Genomic DNA, 19,800 nt, shown 5'->3' on the forward strand with positions numbered 1-19,800 from the left:
GAGTACCCCTTTTTACACCTGTGGAATCATTTTAGGGCTCTTTTTTTCTGTATAAGTCATTCCCCATGCAGGATTAATAAGGTTAAGTTTTATGAGTTAGGATAATTATACATGCAGTTATTCCAAATATGCAAACAACATTTTTTTTTCTTTACTTTTTTGTATGGGGAGGGTTAATTTATATTTGTAAAAACAGATTTCTTTTTCTTTACACGTTAACAGCCAATTACTGTTGGGGCTTGCTGGAAGATGTGGTTTTGCAACTTTTGTAGGTCTAGAGTTTGGTGACCAATGCCCAAGGGGACTTGTATGAGCAATGGTTAGATGACTTATACAGATTTATGCAGGACATATGTCCTTTATTGATCTAAGTGATTTACATACATCCCACTCCATACATCCTACAACACGCGCTCAGAGATAAGAGACGGACTGCAGTTCTGGAGATCGTGGAGGTCCCAGCAGTCAGACCCTCCTCAATTATACTCTTACCTTCAACCTGTGGATATGGATTAAGACATTTTTACTGCATCCTTGAGGACTGATTTTTTATTTTCTCTGTAATTAATTGTTTTGCATTGTAGTATAAGCCCTCTGTGGTTATGCACAACATCAGAAACCTTGGTTACTAGTTTATTTTGTTAAAGTGAGCTACACATATCTTTCTTCTTGTTCATTGTTTCATAAACCTTGTTGTTATCATTCATGAGTCAACCTAAAAGAAGTATTTCCTAGAGAAAAGTGATATTTGCCCAAAATTGCCTACAAATAAAGACACCATCGTTGGACCTCTGTTGTCTCATTATGTCAAAGTCTTGGCTTTGGATCCCCTGATACTGTTCTAGTCGAGAGCAACCCTTTCTGACGGAGGATATTACAACAATCATGGAAGGCTGGATGAGGCAAATCATACAGATTATCTGATTTACTTATGTGTGAAGGAAGAAGAGGAGAAGAAGGAGAAGGAAAACAAAGAAGAGGAAGAGGAAAAAGAGGAGGATGAAGGGGAGGAAAAAGAAGAGGAAGAGAAGGAGAAAAAGAAGAAACATGAAGAGGAGAAGGAGAACGAAGATGAGAAGCAGGATGAAGGGGACAATGAAGAAAAAAAAGAAGAGAAGGAGGAAGAGAATGACAGAAAGGAGAAAGAACAAGTGGAGAAGAATGAAGGGCAGAATGAAGCAGAGGAAGAGGTAAAGAAGGAGAAAGATGAAAAGGTAATAGAAGAAGAAGAAGAAGAAGAGCTAACTTGCTGCACGTGGTTTTGTACACCAACTAGAGCCTTCATCAGCAGCGTAACAAACTTTTTCTTTACCAAATGTGGAGGACTCCCTTAACATCAAGTGGAGTCTGGAGGAGGCGCTGTTAAAGAGATTATCAATAGGTATTACCTTTCTTCCCTTCCCAGCAGCTCACTTCTGATTTGGTCTCTACTCTTCCTAATACCTTCTGGTATGAAAAGGTAGATCTTAGATGGCAGAGCAGGTACTATGCTGAAGCCTTTACATGCAGGTGAAACCAGTGGCAGCAAATGTATGCAACATTGTGTGTACATTGGCTACCATATGGAGGCATGGTTTTGCCCACATGTGGTGACCACAACAAAGTACTTGACCCACCATCTCATTCCCCCCCTTTTATTCCAGGTGATAAGTCAACAGGGAAAGAGACCAAGCTTGAAGTGAGCCACTGGGAACCAGGGAAAGATAATGCCATTTTAGATGCTGAGATAACCCCTTTAACATGTAGAGGCAAATGAGGCGCCATTACTATCAGGAGGGTTCATTTGCCTCATATGGGGTAGGAGGAGACCCCCTTTAAGATCAAAGATTGGAGGACAAGACTCCCTTAAGACCACTGGAGTCTGGAGGAGGCGCTGTTAAAGAGGTTATCAAGACAGCTGAAAAGGTATGACCTTCCTTCGCTTCCCAGCCACTGGAGAGAGGGAAAAGTTTATGCCATTTTAGCTCCTTTGATAACCCCTTTAACATAAAGAGGCAAATGAGGCGCCTATAACATCAGGAGGATTCATTTGCCTCATAAGGGGTAGGAGGAGACCCCCTTTAAGATCAAAGACTGGAGGACAAGACTCCCTTAAGACCACTGGAGTCTGGAGGAGGCGCTGTTAAAGAGGTTATCAAGACAGCTGAAAAAGTATGACCTTACCTCGCTTCCCAGCAGCTCACTTCTGCTTTGGTCTTGACTCATCCTGATACCTTCTGGTATGAAAATGGAAGGCCGAGATGGGGGAGCAGGTAGCATGTTGCAGTCGTCACATGCAGGCGAAATCAGTGGCGGCAAATGTATGCAACATCGGAGGCCTGGTTTCACCCACATGTGGTGACCACAACACATTACCTGACCCCTTATTTCAGCCACCCCCTTTATTCCAGGTGAGAAGGTATAGGGATGAGATGAGAGCTATGTGGAAAAGAACCACTGGAGGTAGGGGAAAGTTTATGCCATTTTAGCTCCTCTGATAACCCCTTTAACATATAGAGGCAAATGAGGCGCATTTAACATCAGGAGGATTCATTTGCCTCATAAGGGGTAGGAGGAGACCCCCTTTAAGATCAAAGACTGGAGGACAAGACTCCCTTAAGACCACTGGAGTCTGGAGGAGGCGCTGTTAAAGAGGTTATCAAGAAATCTGAAAAGGTATGACCTTACCTTGCTTTCCCAGCAGCTCACTTCTGGATTGGTCTCGACTCGTCCTGATACCTTCTGGTATGAAAATGGAGGGCCGAGATGGGGGAGCAGGTAGCATGTTGCAGTCGTCACATGCAGGCGAAATCAGTGGCGGCAAATGTATGCAACATCGGAGGCCTGGTTTCACCCACATGTGGTGACCATAACACATTACCTGACCCCTTTTGTCAGCCACCCCCTTTATTCCAGGTGAGAAGGTATCGGGATGAGATGAGAGCTAACTGGAAAAGAGCTGGAGGGAGGGGAAAGTTTATGCCATTTTAGCTCCTTTGATAACCCCTTTAACATATAGAGGCAAATGAGGCGCCTTTTACATCAGGAGGATTCATTTGCCTCATAAGGGGTAGGAGGAGACCCCCTTTAAGATCAAAGATTGGAGGACAAGACTCCCTTAAGACCACTGGAGTCTGGAGGAGGCGCTGTTAAAGCGGTTATCAAGACAGCTGAAAAGGTATGACCTTCCTTCGCTTCCCAGCCACTGGAGAGAGGGAAAAGTTTATGCCATTTTAGCTCCTCTGATAACCCCTTTAACAGAGGCAAATGAGGCGCCTTTAACATCAGGAGGATTCATTTGCCTCATAAGGGGTAGGAGGAGACCCCCTTTAAGATCAAAGACTGGAGGACAAGACTCCCTTAAGACCACCGGAGTCTGGAGGAGGCGCTGTTAAAGAGGTTATCAAGACAGCTGAAAAAGTATGACCTTACCTTGCTTCCCAGCAGCTCACTTCTGCTTTGGTCTTGACTCATCCTGATACCTTCTGGTATGAAAATGGAGGGCCGAGATGCAGGAGCAGGTAGCATGTTGCAGTCGTCACATGCTGGCGAAATCAGTGGCAGCAAATGTACGCAACATCGTATGTACATTGTCTACCACATGGAGGCCTGGTTTCACCCACATGTGGTGACCACAACACATTACCTGACCCCTTATTTCAGCCACCCCCTTTATTCCAGGTGAGAAGGTATCGGGATGAGATGAGAGCTATGTGGAAAAGAGCCACTGGAGAGAGGGAAAAGTTTATGCCATTTTAGCTCCTCTGATAACCCCTTTAACATATAGAGGCAAATGAGGCGCCTTTTACATCAGGAGGATTCATTTGCCTCATAAGGGGTAGGAGGAGACCCCCTTTAAGATCAAATACTGGAGGACAAGACTCCCTTAAGACCAGTGGAGTCTGGAGGAGGCGCTGTTAAAGCGGTTATCAAGACAGCTGAAAAGGTATGACCTTCCTTCGCTTCCCAGCCACTGGAGAGAGGGAAAGGTTATGCCATTTTAGCTCCTCTGATAACCCCTTTAACAGAGGCAAATGAGGCGCCTTTTACATCAGGAGGATTCATTTGCCTCATAAGGGGTAGGAGGAGACCCCCTTTAAGATCAAAGATTGGAGGACAAGACTCCCTTAAGACCACTGGAGTCTGGAGGAGGCGCTGTTAAAGAGGTTATCAAGACAGCTGAAAAGGTATGACCTTCCTTCGCTTCCCAGCCACTGGAGAGAGGGAAAAGTTTATGCCATTTTAGCTCCTCTGATAACCCCTTTAACAGAGGCAAATGAGGCGCCTTTAACATCAGGAGGATTAATTTGCCTCATAAGGGGTAGGAGGAGACCCCCTTTAAGATCAAAGACTGGAGGACAAGACTCCCTTAAGACCACCGGAGTCTGGAGGAGGCGCTGTTAAAGAGGTTATCAAGAAAGCTGAAAAAGTATGACCTTACCTCGCTTCCCAGCAGCTCACTTCTGCTTTGGTCTTGACTCATCCTGATACCTTCTGGTATGAAAATGGAGGGCCGAGATGCAGGAGCAGGTAGCATGTTGCAGTCGTCACATGCAGGCGAAATCAGTGGCAGCAAATGTACGCAACATCGTATGTACATTGTCTACCACATGGAGGCCTGGTTTCACCCACATGTGGTGACCACAACACATTACCTGACCCCTTATTTCAGCCACCCCCTTTATTCCAGGTGAGAAGGTATCGGGATGAGATGAGAGCTATGTGGAAAAGAGCCACTGGAGGTAGGGGAAAGTTTATGCCATTTTAGCTCCTCTGATAACCCCTTTAACATATAGAGGCAAATGAGGCGCCTTTTACATCAGGAGGATTCATTTGCCTCATAAGGGGTAGGAGGAGACCCCCTTTAAGATCAAATACTGGAGGACAAGACTCCCTTAAGACCAGTGGAGTCTGGAGGAGGCGCTGTTAAAGCGGTTATCAAGACAGCTGAAAAGGTATGACCTTCCTTTGCTTCCCAGCCACTGGAGAGAGGGAAAAGTTTATGCCATTTTAGCTCCTCTGATAACCCCTTTAACAGAGGCAAATGAGGCGCCTTTAACATCAGGAGGATTCATTTGCCTCATAAGGGGTAGGAGGAGACCCCCTTTAAGATCAAAGATTGGAGGACAAGACTCCCTTAAGACCACTGGAGTCTGGAGGAGGCGCTGTTCAAGAGGTTATCAAGACAGCTGAAAAGGTATGACCTTCCTTCGCTTCCCAGCCACTGGAGAGAAGGAAAAGATTATGCCATTTTAGCTCCTCTGATAACCCCTTTAACAGAGGCAAATGAGGCGCCTTTAACATCAGGAGGATTAATTTGCCTCATAAGGGGTAGGAGGAGACCCCCTTTAAGATCAAAAACTGGAGGACAAGACTCCCTTAAGACCACTGGAGTCTGGAGGAGGCGCTATTAAAGAGGTTATCAAGACAGCTGAAAAGGTATGACCTTCCTTCGCTTCCCAGCCACTGGAGAGAGGGAAAAGTTTATGCCATTTTAGCTCCTCTGATAACCCCTTTAACAGAGGCAAATGAGGCGCCTTTAACATCAGGAGGATTAATTTGCCTCATAAGGGGTAGGAGGAGACCCCCTTTAAGATCAAAGACTGGAGGACAAGACTCCCTTAAGACCTTTGGAGTCTGGAGGAGGCGCTATTAAAGAGGTTATCAAGACAGCTGAAAAGGTATGACCTTCCTTCGCTTCCCAGCCACTGGAGAGAGGGAAAAGTTTATGCCATTTTAGCTCCTCTGATAACCCCTTTTATAGAGGCAAATGAGGCGCCTTTAACATCAGGAGGATTCATTTGCCTCATAAGGGGTAGGAGGAGACCCCCTTTAAGATCAAATACTGGAGGACAAGACTCCCTTCAGACCAGTGGAGTCTGGAGGAGGCGCTGTTAAAGCGGTTATCAAGACAGCTGAATAGGTATGACCTTCCTTTGCTTCCTAGCCACTGGAGAGAGGGAAAAGTATATGCCTTTTTAGCTTCTCTGATAACCCCCTTAACATATAGAGGCAAATGAGGCACCTTTTACATCAGGAGGATTCATTTGCCTCATAAGGGGTAGGAGGAGACCCCCTTTAAGATCAAAAACTGGAGGACAAGACTCCCTTAAGACCACCGGAGTCTGGAGGAGGCGCTGTTAAAGAGGTTATCAAGACAGCTGAAAAAGTATGACCTTACCTTGCTTCCTAGCAGCTCACTTCTGCTTTGGTCTTGACTCATCCTGATACCTTCTGGTATGAAAATGGAGGGCCGAGATGCAGGAGCAGGTAGCATGTTGCAGTCGTCACATGCAGGCGAAATCAGTGGCAGCAAATGTACGCAACATCGTATGTACATTGTCTACCACATGGAGGCCTGGTTTCACCCACATGTGGTGACCACAACACATTACCTGACCCCTTATTTCAGCCACCCCCTTTATTCCAGGTGAGAAGGTATCGGGAGGAGATGAGAGCTATGTGGAAAAGAGCCACTGGAGGTAGGGGAAAGTTTATGCCATTTTAGCTCCTCTGATAACCCCTTTAACATATAGAGGCAAATGAGGCGCCTTTTACATCAGGAGGATTCATTTGCCTCATAAGGGGTAGGAGGAGACCCCCTTTAAGATCAAAGACTGGAGGACAAGACTCCCTTAAGACCTTCGGAGTCTGGAGGGGGCGCTATTAAAGAGGTTATCAAGACAGCTGAAAAGGTATGACCTTCCTTCGCTTCCCAGCCACTGGAGAGAGGGAAAAGTTTATGCCATTTTAGCTCCTTTGATAACCCCTTTTACAGAGGCAAATGAGGCGCCTTTAACATCAGGAGGATTCATTTTCCTCATAAGGGGTAGGAGGAGACCCCCTTTAAGATCAAAAACTGGAGGACAAGACTCCCATAAGACCACTGGAGTCTGGAGGAGGCGCTGTTAAAGAGGTTATCAAGACAGCTGAAAAAGTATGACCTTACCTCGCTTTCCAGCAGCTCACTTCTGCTTTGGTCTTGACTCATCCTGATACCTTCTGGTATGAAAATGGAGGGCCGAGATGTGGGAGCAGGTAGCATGTTGCAGTCGTCACATGCAGGCGGAATCAGTGGCAGCAAATGTACGCAACATCGTATGTACATTGTCTACCACATGGAGGCCTGGTTTCACCCACATGTGGTGACCACAACACATTACCTGACCCCTTATTTCAGCCACCCCCTTTATTCCAGGTGAGAAGGTATAGGGAGGAGATGAGAGCTATGTGGAAAAGAGCCACTGGAGGTAGGGGAAAGTTTATGCCATTTTAGCTCCTCTGATAACCCCTTTAACATATAGAGGCAAATGAGGCGCCTTTTACATCAGGAGGATTAATTTGCCTCATAAGGGGTAGGAGGAGACCCCCATTAAGATCAAATACTGGAGGACAAGACTCCCTTAAGACCAGTGGAGTCTGGAGGAGGCGCTGTTAAAGCGGTTATCAAGACAGCTGAAAAGGTATGACCTTCCTTCGCTTTCCAGCCACTGGAGAGAGGGAAAAGTTTATGCCATTTTAGCTCCTCTGATAACCCCATTTACAGAGGCAAATGAAGCGCCTTTAACATCAGGAGGATTCATTTGCCTCATAAGGGGTAGGAGGAGACCCCCTTTAAGATCAAATACTGGAGAACAAGACTCCCTTAAGACCAGTGGAGTCTGGAGGAGGCGCTGTTAAAGCGGTTATCAAGACAGCTGAATAGGTATGACCTTCCTTTGCTTCCTAGCCACTGGAGAGAGGGAAAAGTTTATGCCTTTTTAGCTCCTCTGATAACCCCCTTAACATATAGAGGCAAATGAGGCGCCTTTTACATCAGGAGGATTCATTTGCCTCATAAGGGGTAGGAGGAGACCCCCTTTAAGATCAAAAACTGGAGGACAAGACTCCCTTAAGACCACTGGAGTCTGGAAGAGGCGCTGCTAAAGAGGTTATCAAGACAGCTGAAAGGGTATGACCTTACCTTGCTTTCCCAGCAGCTCACTTCTGGATTGGTCTCGACCCGTCCTGATACCTTTTGGTATGAAAATGGAGGGCCGAGATGGGGGAGCAGGTAGCATGTTGCAGTCGTCACATGCAGGCGAAATCAGTGGCAGCAAATGTATGCAACATCGTATGTACATTGTCTACCACATGGAGGCCTGGTTTCACCCACATGTGGTGACCACAACACATTACTTAACCCCTTATGTCAGCCACCCCCTTTATTCCATTTGAGAAGGTATCGGGATGAGATGAGAGCTAACTGGAAAAGAGCCACTTGAGGGAGGGTAAAGTTTATGCCATTTTAGCTCCTTTGATAACCCCCTTTACAGAGGCAAATGAGGCGCCTTTTACATCAGGAGGATTCATTTGCCTAATAAGGGGTAGGAGGAGACCCCCTTTAAGATCAAATACTGGAGGACAAGACTCCCTTAAGACCAGTGGAGTCTGGAGGAGGCGCTGTTAAAGAGGTTATCAAGACAGCTGAAAAAGTATGACCTTACCTCGCTTTCCAGCAGCTCACTTCTGCTTTGGTCTTGACTCATCCTGATACCTTCTGGTATGAAAATGGAGGGCCGAGATGAGGGAGCAGGTAGCATGTTGCAGTCGTCACATGCAGGCGGAATCAGTGGCAGCAAATGTACGCAACATCGTATGTACATTGTCTACCACATGGAGGCCTGGTTTCACCCACATGTGGTGACCACAACACATTACCTGACCCCTTATTTAAGCCACCCCCTTTATTCCAGGTGAGAAGGTATAGGGAGGAGATGAGAGCTATGTGGAAAAGAGCCACTGGAGGTAGGGGAAAGTTTATGCCATTTTAGCTCCTCTGATAACCCCTTTAACATATGGAGGCAAATGAGGCGCCTTTTACAACAGGAGGATTCATTTGCCTCATAAGGGGTAGGAGGAGACCCCCTTTAAGATCAAATACTGGAGGACAAGACTCCCTTAAGACCAGTGGAGTCTGGAGGAGGCGCTGTTAAAGCGGTTATCAAGACAGCTGAAAAGGTATGACCTTCCTTCACTTCCCAGCCACTGAAGAGAGGGAAAAGTTTATGCCATTTTAGCTCCTCTGATAACCCCTTTAACATATAGAGGCAAATGATGCGCCTATAATATCAGGAGGATTCATTTGCCTCATAAGGGGTAGGAGGAGACCCCCTTTAAGATCAAAGACTGGAGGACAAGACTCCCTTAAGACCACTGGAGTCTGGAGGAGGCGCTGTTAAAGAGGTTATCAAGACAGCTGAAAAAGTATGACCTTACCTCGCTTCCCAGCAGCTCACTTCTGGTTTGGTCTTGACTCATCCTGATACCTTTTGGTATGAAAATGGAGGGCCGAGATGGGGGAGCAGGTAGCATGTTGCAGTCGTCACATGCAGGCGAAATCAGTGGCAGCAAATGTACGCAACATTGTATGTACATTGTCTACCACATGGAGGCCTGGTTTCACCCACATTTGGTGACCACAACACATTACCTGACCCCTTATTTCAGCCACCTCCTTTATTCCAGGTGAGAAGGTATCGGGATGAGATGAGAGCTAACTGGAAAAGAGCCACTGGAGGGAGGGGAAAGTTTATGCCATTTTACCTCCTCTGATATCCCCTTTAACATATAGAGGCACATGAGGCGCCTTTTACATCAGGAGGATTCATTTGCCTCATAAGGGGTAGGAGGAGACCCCCTTTAAGATCAAAGACTGGAGGACAAGACTCCCTTAAGACCTTCGGAGTCTGGAGGGGGCGCTATTAAAGAGGTTATCAAGACAGCTGAAAAGGTATGACCTTTCTTCGCTTCCCAGCCACTGGAGAGAGGGAAAAGTTTATGCCATTTTAGCTCCTCTGATAACCCCTTTTATAGAGGCAAATGAGGCGCCTTTAACATCAGGAGGATTCATTTGCCTCATAAGGGGTAGGAGGAGACCCCCTTTAAGATCAAATACTGGAGGACAAGACTCCCTTCAGACCAGTGGAGTCTGGAGGAGGCGCTGTTAAAGCGGTTATCAAGACAGCTGAATAGGTATGACCTTCCTTTGCTTCCTAGCCACTGGAGAGAGGGAAAAGTATATGCCTTTTTAGCTTCTCTGATAACCCCCTTAACATATAGAGGCAAATGAGGCACCTTTTACATCAGGAGGATTCATTTGCCTCATAAGGGGTAGGAGGAGACCCCCTTTAAGATCAAAAACTGGAGGACAAGACTCCCTTAAGACCACCGGAGTCTGGAGGAGGCGCTGTTAAAGAGGTTATCAAGACAGCTGAAAAAGTATGACCTTACCTTGCTTCCTAGCAGCTCACTTCTGCTTTGGTCTTGACTCATCCTGATACCTTCTGGTATGAAAATGGAGGGCCGAGATGCAGGAGCAGGTAGCATGTTGCAGTCGTCACATGCAGGCGAAATCAGTGGCAGCAAATGTACGCAACATCGTATGTACATTGTCTACCACATGGAGGCCTGGTTTCACCCACATGTGGTGACCACAACACATTACCTGACCCCTTATTTCAGCCACCCCCTTTATTCCAGGTGAGAAGGTATCGGGAGGAGATGAGAGCTATGTGGAAAAGAGCCACTGGAGGTAGGGGAAAGTTTATGCCATTTTAGCTCCTCTGATAACCCCTTTAACATATAGAGGCAAATGAGGCGCCTTTTACATCAGGAGGATTCATTTGCCTCATAAGGGGTAGGAGGAGACCCCCTTTAAGATCAAAGACTGGAGGACAAGACTCCCTTAAGACCTTCGGAGTCTGGAGGGGGCGCTATTAAAGAGGTTATCAAGACAGCTGAAAAGGTATGACCTTCCTTCGCTTCCCAGCCACTGGAGAGAGGGAAAAGTTTATGCCATTTTAGCTCCTTTGATAACCCCTTTTACAGAGGCAAATGAGGCGCCTTTAACATCAGGAGGATTCATTTTCCTCATAAGGGGTAGGAGGAGACCCCCTTTAAGATCAAAAACTGGAGGACAAGACTCCCATAAGACCACTGGAGTCTGGAGGAGGCGCTGTTAAAGAGGTTATCAAGACAGCTGAAAAAGTATGACCTTACCTCGCTTTCCAGCAGCTCACTTCTGCTTTGGTCTTGACTCATCCTGATACCTTCTGGTATGAAAATGGAGGGCCGAGATGTGGGAGCAGGTAGCATGTTGCAGTCGTCACATGCAGGCGGAATCAGTGGCAGCAAATGTACGCAACATCGTATGTACATTGTCTACCACATGGAGGCCTGGTTTCACCCACATGTGGTGACCACAACACATTACCTGACCCCTTATTTCAGCCACCCCCTTTATTCCAGGTGAGAAGGTATAGGGAGGAGATGAGAGCTATGTGGAAAAGAGCCACTGGAGGTAGGGGAAAGTTTATGCCATTTTAGCTCCTCTGATAACCCCTTTAACATATAGAGGCAAATGAGGCGCCTTTTACATCAGGAGGATTAATTTGCCTCATAAGGGGTAGGAGGAGACCCCCATTAAGATCAAATACTGGAGGACAAGACTCCCTTAAGACCAGTGGAGTCTGGAGGAGGCGCTGTTAAAGCGGTTATCAAGACAGCTGAAAAGGTATGACCTTCCTTCGCTTTCCAGCCACTGGAGAGAGGGAAAAGTTTATGCCATTTTAGCTCCTCTGATAACCCCATTTACAGAGGCAAATGAAGCGCCTTTAACATCAGGAGGATTCATTTGCCTCATAAGGGGTAGGAGGAGACCCCCTTTAAGATCAAATACTGGAGAACAAGACTCCCTTAAGACCAGTGGAGTCTGGAGGAGGCGCTGTTAAAGCGGTTATCAAGACAGCTGAATAGGTATGACCTTCCTTTGCTTCCTAGCCACTGGAGAGAGGGAAAAGTTTATGCCTTTTTAGCTCCTCTGATAACCCCCTTAACATATAGAGGCAAATGAGGCGCCTTTTACATCAGGAGGATTCATTTGCCTCATAAGGGGTAGGAGGAGACCCCCTTTAAGATCAAAAACTGGAGGACAAGACTCCCTTAAGACCACTGGAGTCTGGAAGAGGCGCTGCTAAAGAGGTTATCAAGACAGCTGAAAGGGTATGACCTTACCTTGCTTTCCCAGCAGCTCACTTCTGGATTGGTCTCGACCCGTCCTGATACCTTTTGGTATGAAAATGGAGGGCCGAGATGGGGGAGCAGGTAGCATGTTGCAGTCGTCACATGCAGGCGAAATCAGTGGCAGCAAATGTATGCAACATCGTATGTACATTGTCTACCACATGGAGGCCTGGTTTCACCCACATGTGGTGACCACAACACATTACTTAACCCCTTATGTCAGCCACCCCCTTTATTCCATTTGAGAAGGTATCGGGATGAGATGAGAGCTAACTGGAAAAGAGCCACTTGAGGGAGGGTAAAGTTTATGCCATTTTAGCTCCTTTGATAACCCCCTTTACAGAGGCAAATGAGGCGCCTTTTACATCAGGAGGATTCATTTGCCTAATAAGGGGTAGGAGGAGACCCCCTTTAAGATCAAATACTGGAGGACAAGACTCCCTTAAGACCAGTGGAGTCTGGAGGAGGCGCTGTTAAAGAGGTTATCAAGACAGCTGAAAAAGTATGACCTTACCTCGCTTTCCAGCAGCTCACTTCTGCTTTGGTCTTGACTCATCCTGATACCTTCTGGTATGAAAATGGAGGGCCGAGATGAGGGAGCAGGTAGCATGTTGCAGTCGTCACATGCAGGCGGAATCAGTGGCAGCAAATGTACGCAACATCGTATGTACATTGTCTACCACATGGAGGCCTGGTTTCACCCACATGTGGTGACCACAACACATTACCTGACCCCTTATTTAAGCCACCCCCTTTATTCCAGGTGAGAAGGTATAGGGAGGAGATGAGAGCTATGTGGAAAAGAGCCACTGGAGGTAGGGGAAAGTTTATGCCATTTTAGCTCCTCTGATAACCCCTTTAACATATGGAGGCAAATGAGGCGCCTTTTACAACAGGAGGATTCATTTGCCTCATAAGGGGTAGGAGGAGACCCCCTTTAAGATCAAATACTGGAGGACAAGACTCCCTTAAGACCAGTGGAGTCTGGAGGAGGCGCTGTTAAAGCGGTTATCAAGACAGCTGAAAAGGTATGACCTTCCTTCACTTCCCAGCCACTGAAGAGAGGGAAAAGTTTATGCCATTTTAGCTCCTCTGATAACCCCTTTAACATATAGAGGCAAATGATGCGCCTATAATATCAGGAGGATTCATTTGCCTCATAAGGGGTAGGAGGAGACCCCCTTTAAGATCAAAGACTGGAGGACAAGACTCCCTTAAGACCACTGGAGTCTGGAGGAGGCGCTGTTAAAGAGGTTATCAAGACAGCTGAAAAAGTATGACCTTACCTCGCTTCCCAGCAGCTCACTTCTGGTTTGGTCTTGACTCATCCTGATACCTTTTGGTATGAAAATGGAGGGCCGAGATGGGGGAGCAGGTAGCATGTTGCAGTCGTCACATGCAGGCGAAATCAGTGGCAGCAAATGTACGCAACATTGTATGTACATTGTCTACCACATGGAGGCCTGGTTTCACCCACATTTGGTGACCACAACACATTACCTGACCCCTTATTTCAGCCACCTCCTTTATTCCAGGTGAGAAGGTATCGGGATGAGATGAGAGCTAACTGGAAAAGAGCCACTGGAGGGAGGGGAAATTTTATGCCATTTTACCTCCTCTGATATCCCCTTTAACATATAGAGGCACATGAGGCGCCTTTTACATCAGGAGGATTCATTTGCCTCATAAGGGGTAGGAGGAGACCCCCTTTAAGATCAAAGACTGGAGGACAAGACTCCCTTAAGACCTTCGGAGTCTGGAGGGGGCGCTATTAAAGAGGTTATCAAGACAGCTGAAAAGGTATGACCTTCCTTCGCTTCCCAGCCACTGGAGAGAGGGAAAAGTTTATGCCATTTTAGCTCCTTTGATAACCCCTTTTACAGAGGCAAATGAGGCGCCTTTAACACATTACCTGACCCCTTATTTAAGCCACCCCCTTTATTCCAGGTGAGAAGGTATAGGGAGGAGATGAGAGCTATGTGGAAAAGAGCCACTGGAGGTAGGGGAAAGTTTATGCCATTTTAGCTCCTCTGATAACCCCTTTAACATATGGAGGCAAATGAGGCGCCTTTTACAACAGGAGGATTCATTTGCCTCATAAGGGGTAGGAGGAGACCCCCTTTAAGATCAAATACTGGAGGACAAGACTCCCTTAAGACCAGTGGAGTCTGGAGGAGGCGCTGTTAAAGCGGTTATCAAGACAGCTGAAAAGGTATGACCTTCCTTCACTTCCCAGCCACTGAAGAGAGGGAAAAGTTTATGCCATTTTAGCTCCTCTGATAACCCCTTTAACATATAGAGGCAAATGATGCGCCTATAATATCAGGAGGATTCATTTGCCTCATAAGGGGTAGGAGGAGACCCCCTTTAAGATCAAAGACTGGAGGACAAGACTCCCTTAAGACCACTGGAGTCTGGAGGAGGCGCTGTTAAAGAGGTTATCAAGACAGCTGAAAAAGTATGACCTTACCTCGCTTCCCAGCAGCTCACTTCTGGTTTGGTCTTGACTCATCCTGATACCTTTTGGTATGAAAATGGAGGGCCGAGATGGGGGAGCAGGTAGCATGTTGCAGTCGTCACATGCAGGCGAAATCAGTGGCAGCAAATGTACGCAACATTGTATGTACATTGTCTACCACATGGAGGCCTGGTTTCACCCACATTTGGTGACCACAACACATTACCTGACCCCTTATTTCAGCCACCTCCTTTATTCCAGGTGAGAAGGTATCGGGATGAGATGAGAGCTAACTGGAAAAGAGCCACTGGAGGGAGGGGAAATTTTATGCCATTTTACCTCCTCTGATATCCCCTTTAACATATAGAGGCACATGAGGCGCCTTTTACATCAGGAGGATTCATTTGCCTCATAAGGGGTAGGAGGAGACCCCCTTTAAGATCAAAGACTGGAGGACAAGACTCCCTTAAGACCTTCGGAGTCTGGAGGGGGCGCTATTAAAGAGGTTATCAAGACAGCTGAAAAGGTATGACCTTCCTTCGCTTCCCAGCCACTGGAGAGAGGGAAAAGTTTATGCCATTTTAGCTCCTTTGATAACCCCTTTTACAGAGGCAAATGAGGCGCCTTTAACATCAGGAGGATTCATTTTCCTCATAAGGGGTAGGAGGAGACCCCCTTTAAGATCAAAAACTGGAGGACAAGACTCCCATAAGACCACTGGAGTCTGGAGGAGGCGCTGTTAAAGAGGTTATCAAGACAGCTGAAAAAGTATGACCTTACCTCGCTTTCCAGCAGCTCACTTCTGCTTTGGTCTTGACTCATCCTGATACCTTCTGGTATGAAAATGGAGGGCCGAGATGTGGGAGCAGGTAGCATGTTGCAGTCGTCACATGCAGGCGGAATCAGTGGCAGCAAATGTACGCAACATCGTATGTACATTGTCTACCACATGGAGGCCTGGTTTCACCCACATGTGGTGACCACAACACATTACCTGACCCCTTATTTCAGCCACCCCCTTTATTCCAGGTGAGAAGGTATAGGGAGGAGATGAGAGCTATGTGGAAAAGAGCCACTGGAGGTAGGGGAAAGTTTATGCCATTTTAGCTCCTCTGATAACCCCTTTAACATATAGAGGCAAATGAGGCGCCTTTTACATCAGGAGGATTAATTTGCCTCATAAGGGGTAGGAGGAGACCCCCATTAAGATCAAATACTGGAGGACAAGACTCCCTTAAGACCAGTGGAGTCTGGAGGAGGCGCTGTTAAAGCGGTTATCAAGACAGCTGAAAAGGTATGACCTTCCTTCGCTTTCCAGCCACTGGAGAGAGGGAAAAGTTTATGCCATTTTAGCTCCTCTGATAACCCCATTTACAGAGGCAAATGAAGCGCCTTTAACATCAGGAGGATTCATTTGCCTCATAAGGGGTAGGAGGAGACCCCCTTTAAGATCAAATACTGGAGAACAAGACTCCCTTAAGACCAGTGGAGTCTGGAGGAGGCGCTGTTAAAGCGGTTATCAAGACAGCTGAATAGGTATGACCTTCCTTTGCTTCCTAGCCACTGGAGAGAGGGAAAAGTTTATGCCTTTTTAGCTCCTCTGATAACCCCCTTAACATATAGAGGCAAATGAGGCGCCTTTTACATCAGGAGGATTCATTTGCCTCATAAGGGGTAGGAGGAGACCCCCTTTAAGATCAAAAACTGGAGGACAAGACTCCCTTAAGACCACTGGAGTCTGGAAGAGGCGCTGCTAAAGAGGTTATCAAGACAGCTGAAAGGGTATGACCTTACCTTGCTTTCCCAGCAGCTCACTTCTGGATTGGTCTCGACCCGTCCTGATACCTTTTGGTATGAAAATGGAGGGCCGAGATGGGGGAGCAGGTAGCATGTTGCAGTCGTCACATGCAGGCGAAATCAGTGGCAGCAAATGTATGCAACATCGTATGTACATTGTCTACCACATGGAGGCCTGGTTTCACCCACATGTGGTGACCACAACACATTACTTAACCCCTTATGTCAGCCACCCCCTTTATTCCATTTGAGAAGGTATCGGGATGAGATGAGAGCTAACCGGAAAAGAGCCACTTGAGGGAGGGTAAAGTTTATGCCATTTTAGCTCCTTTGATAACCCCCTTTACAGAGGCAAATGAGGCGCCTTTTACATCAGGAGGATTCATTTGCCTAATAAGGGGTAGGAGGAGACCCCCTTTAAGATCAAATACTGGAGGACAAGACTCCCTTAAGACCAGTGGAGTCTGGAGGAGGCGCTGTTAAAGAGGTTATCAAGACAGCTGAAAAAGTATGACCTTACCTCGCTTTCCAGCAGCTCACTTCTGCTTTGGTCTTGACTCATCCTGATACCTTCTGGTATGAAAATGGAGGGCCGAGATGAGGGAGCAGGTAGCATGTTGCAGTCGTCACATGCAGGCGGAATCAGTGGCAGCAAATGTACGCAACATCGTATGTACATTGTCTACCACATGGAGGCCTGGTTTCACCCACATGTGGTGACCACAACACATTACCTGACCCCTTATTTAAGCCACCCCCTTTATTCCAGGTGAGAAGGTATAGGGAGGAGATGAGAGCTATGTGGAAAAGAGCCACTGGAGGTAGGGGAAAGTTTATGCCATTTTAGCTCCTCTGATAACCCCTTTAACATATGGAGGCAAATGAGGCGCCTTTTACAACAGGAGGATTCATTTGCCTCATAAGGGGTAGGAGGAGACCCCCTTTAAGATCAAATACTGGAGGACAAGACTCCCTTAAGACCAGTGGAGTCTGGAGGAGGCGCTGTTAAAGCGGTTATCAAGACAGCTGAAAAGGTATGACCTTCCTTCACTTCCCAGCCACTGAAGAGAGGGAAAAGTTTATGCCATTTTAGCTCCTCTGATAACCCCTTTAACATATAGAGGCAAATGATGCGCCTATAATATCAGGAGGATTCATTTGCCTCATAAGGGGTAGGAGGAGACCCCCTTTAAGATCAAAGACTGGAGGACAAGACTCCCTTAAGACCACTGGAGTCTGGAGGAGGCGCTGTTAAAGAGGTTATCAAGACAGCTGAAAAAGTATGACCTTACCTCGCTTCCCAGCAGCTCACTTCTGGTTTGGTCTTGACTCATCCTGATACCTTTTGGTATGAAAATGGAGGGCCGAGATGGGGGAGCAGGTAGCATGTTGCAGTCGTCACATGCAGGCGAAATCAGTGGCAGCAAATGTACGCAACATTGTATGTACATTGTCTACCACATGGAGGCCTGGTTTCACCCACATTTGGTGACCACAACACATTACCTGACCCCTTATTTCAGCCACCTCCTTTATTCCAGGTGAGAAGGTATCGGGATGAGATGAGAGCTAACTGGAAAAGAGCCACTGGAGGGAGGGGAAAGTTTATGCCATTTTACCTCCTCTGATATCCCCTTTAACATATAGAGGCACATGAGGCGCCTTTTACATCAGGAGGATTCATTTGCCTCATAAGGGGTAGGAGGACACCCCCTTTAAGATCAAATACTGGAGGTCAAGACTCCCTTAAGACCAGTGGAGTCTGGAGGAGGCGCTGTTAAAGGGGTTATCAAGACAGCTGAAAAGGTATGACCTTCCTTCGCTTCCCAGCCACTGGAGAGAGGGAAAAGTTTATGCCATTTTAGCTCCTCTGATAACCCATTTTACAGAGGCAAATGAGGCGCCTTTAACATCAGGAGGATTAATTTGCCTCATAAGGGGTAGGAGGAGACCCCCTTTAAGATCAAATACTGGAGGACAAGACTCCCTTAAGACCACTGGAGTCTGGAGGAGGCGCTGTTAAGGAGGTTATCAAGACAGCTGAAAAGGTATGACCTTCCTTTGCTTCCTAGCCACTGGAGAGAGGAAAAAGTTTATGCCTTTTTAGCTCCTCTGATAACCCCCTTAACATATAGAGGCAAATGAGGCGCCTTTTACATCAGGAGGATTCATTTGCCTCATAAGGGGTAGGAGGAGACCCCCTTTAAGATCAAAAACTGGAGGACAAGACTTCCTTAAGACCACTGGAGCCTGGAAGAGGCGCTGTTAAAGAGGTTATCAAGACAGCTGAAAGGGTATGACCTTACCTTGCTTTCCCAGCAGCTCACTTCTGGATTGGTCTCGACTTTTCCTGATACCTTTTGGTATGAAAATGGAGGGCCGAGATGGGGGAGCAGGTAGCATGTTGCAGTCGTCACATGCAGGCGAAATCAGTGGCAGCAAATGTATGAAACATCGTATGTACATTGTCTACCACATGGAGGCCTGGTTTCACCCACATGTGGTTACCACAACACATTACCTGTCCCCTTATTTCAGCTACCCCCTTTATTCCAGGTGAGAAGGTATCGGGTTGAGATGAGAGCTAACTGGAAAAGAGCCACTGGAGGGAGGGGAAAGTTAATGCCATTTCAGCTCCTCTGATAACCCCTTTAAAATATAGAGGCAAATGAGGCGCCTTTTACATCAGGAGGATTCATTTGCCTCATAAGGGGTAGGAGGAGACCCCCTTTAACCTGTTCAGTACCCCGGGCGTACTGGTACATTCCGACACCCTGGGTACATGTACATCCGTGCGAATTTAGGTCCCTGCCGCGCAGCGGCACCCAGCGCAAATGCCCAGGGGGGTCATCAGACCCCCCCAATGTTGGCGATCGGCGCAAATCGCAAGTGAATTCACACTTGCGATTTGCGTCTATTCCGGTGATGTGGGTCACAGGTGACCCGCTGACCCGGAAATACATGGCGATCGGGGGTGTTGGATACACCCCCTATCAGCCACTGTATCTATGGGAAGGTGGCGATTTCTTCACCCCCAGGAACGCTGCTATTGCCAATAGCAGCCGGCAGGGGAGGGGTTAACGGCATCCTCTTGCAGCTCCCATGGCTGGCTTAGTTCAGTCAGCGGTCAGAGCTGCTGGAGAAAGCTAGGGACCTCTCCTCTGCATGATCGGAACCCCCTCAGGACTGAAGATCCCCCTTAGAGCAGATCTTATACCCTATCCCCCTAAGAGCAGATCTTATCCCCTATCCCCTATCCAAAGGATAGGGGATAAGATGCCTGATCGCGGGAGTCCCACAGCTGGGGACGCCCGTGAGCATGCACGCGGCACCCCGTTTGTAATCAGCCCCCCGTATTCGCTACGGGTTTGATTACGGTCGACCGCAGGGCCAGCGGCGTGTGACGTCCGCAGCTCCCCCCCCCCCCCCCCCATATAACTGTGTGTGATTTTTAATCACACACTGTTATATATCGTATTTATCGGGGTATACCACTCATCGGC

At 47.2% G+C, this 19,800-nt stretch overlaps 1 protein-coding gene across 19 annotated transcripts in view; it reads left to right on the forward strand.

Annotated features, from left to right (window-relative positions):
• The window catches only part of LOC130340261 (golgin subfamily A member 6-like protein 22), a 548,567-nt gene that overhangs the window by 327,493 nt on the left and 201,274 nt on the right, over positions 1–19,800 (forward strand). For all 19 annotated transcript variants that reach the window (XR_008880418.1, XR_008880419.1, XR_008880421.1 and 16 more), the window contains one exon: positions 942–1,214. Coding sequence is in view for 13 of the 19 variants with exons in the window: in XM_056554161.1 (XP_056410136.1) it covers positions 942–1,214 (273 nt within the window). In the remaining 6 variants the exon portion in view is untranslated. The remainder of the gene's footprint in view (positions 1–941; positions 1,215–19,800) is intronic.

The sequence above is a fragment of the Hyla sarda genome, unplaced genomic scaffold (assembly GCF_029499605.1).
Source record: "Hyla sarda isolate aHylSar1 unplaced genomic scaffold, aHylSar1.hap1 scaffold_58, whole genome shotgun sequence".
In the NCBI taxonomy this organism is placed as follows: Eukaryota; Metazoa; Chordata; class Amphibia; order Anura; family Hylidae; genus Hyla; species Hyla sarda.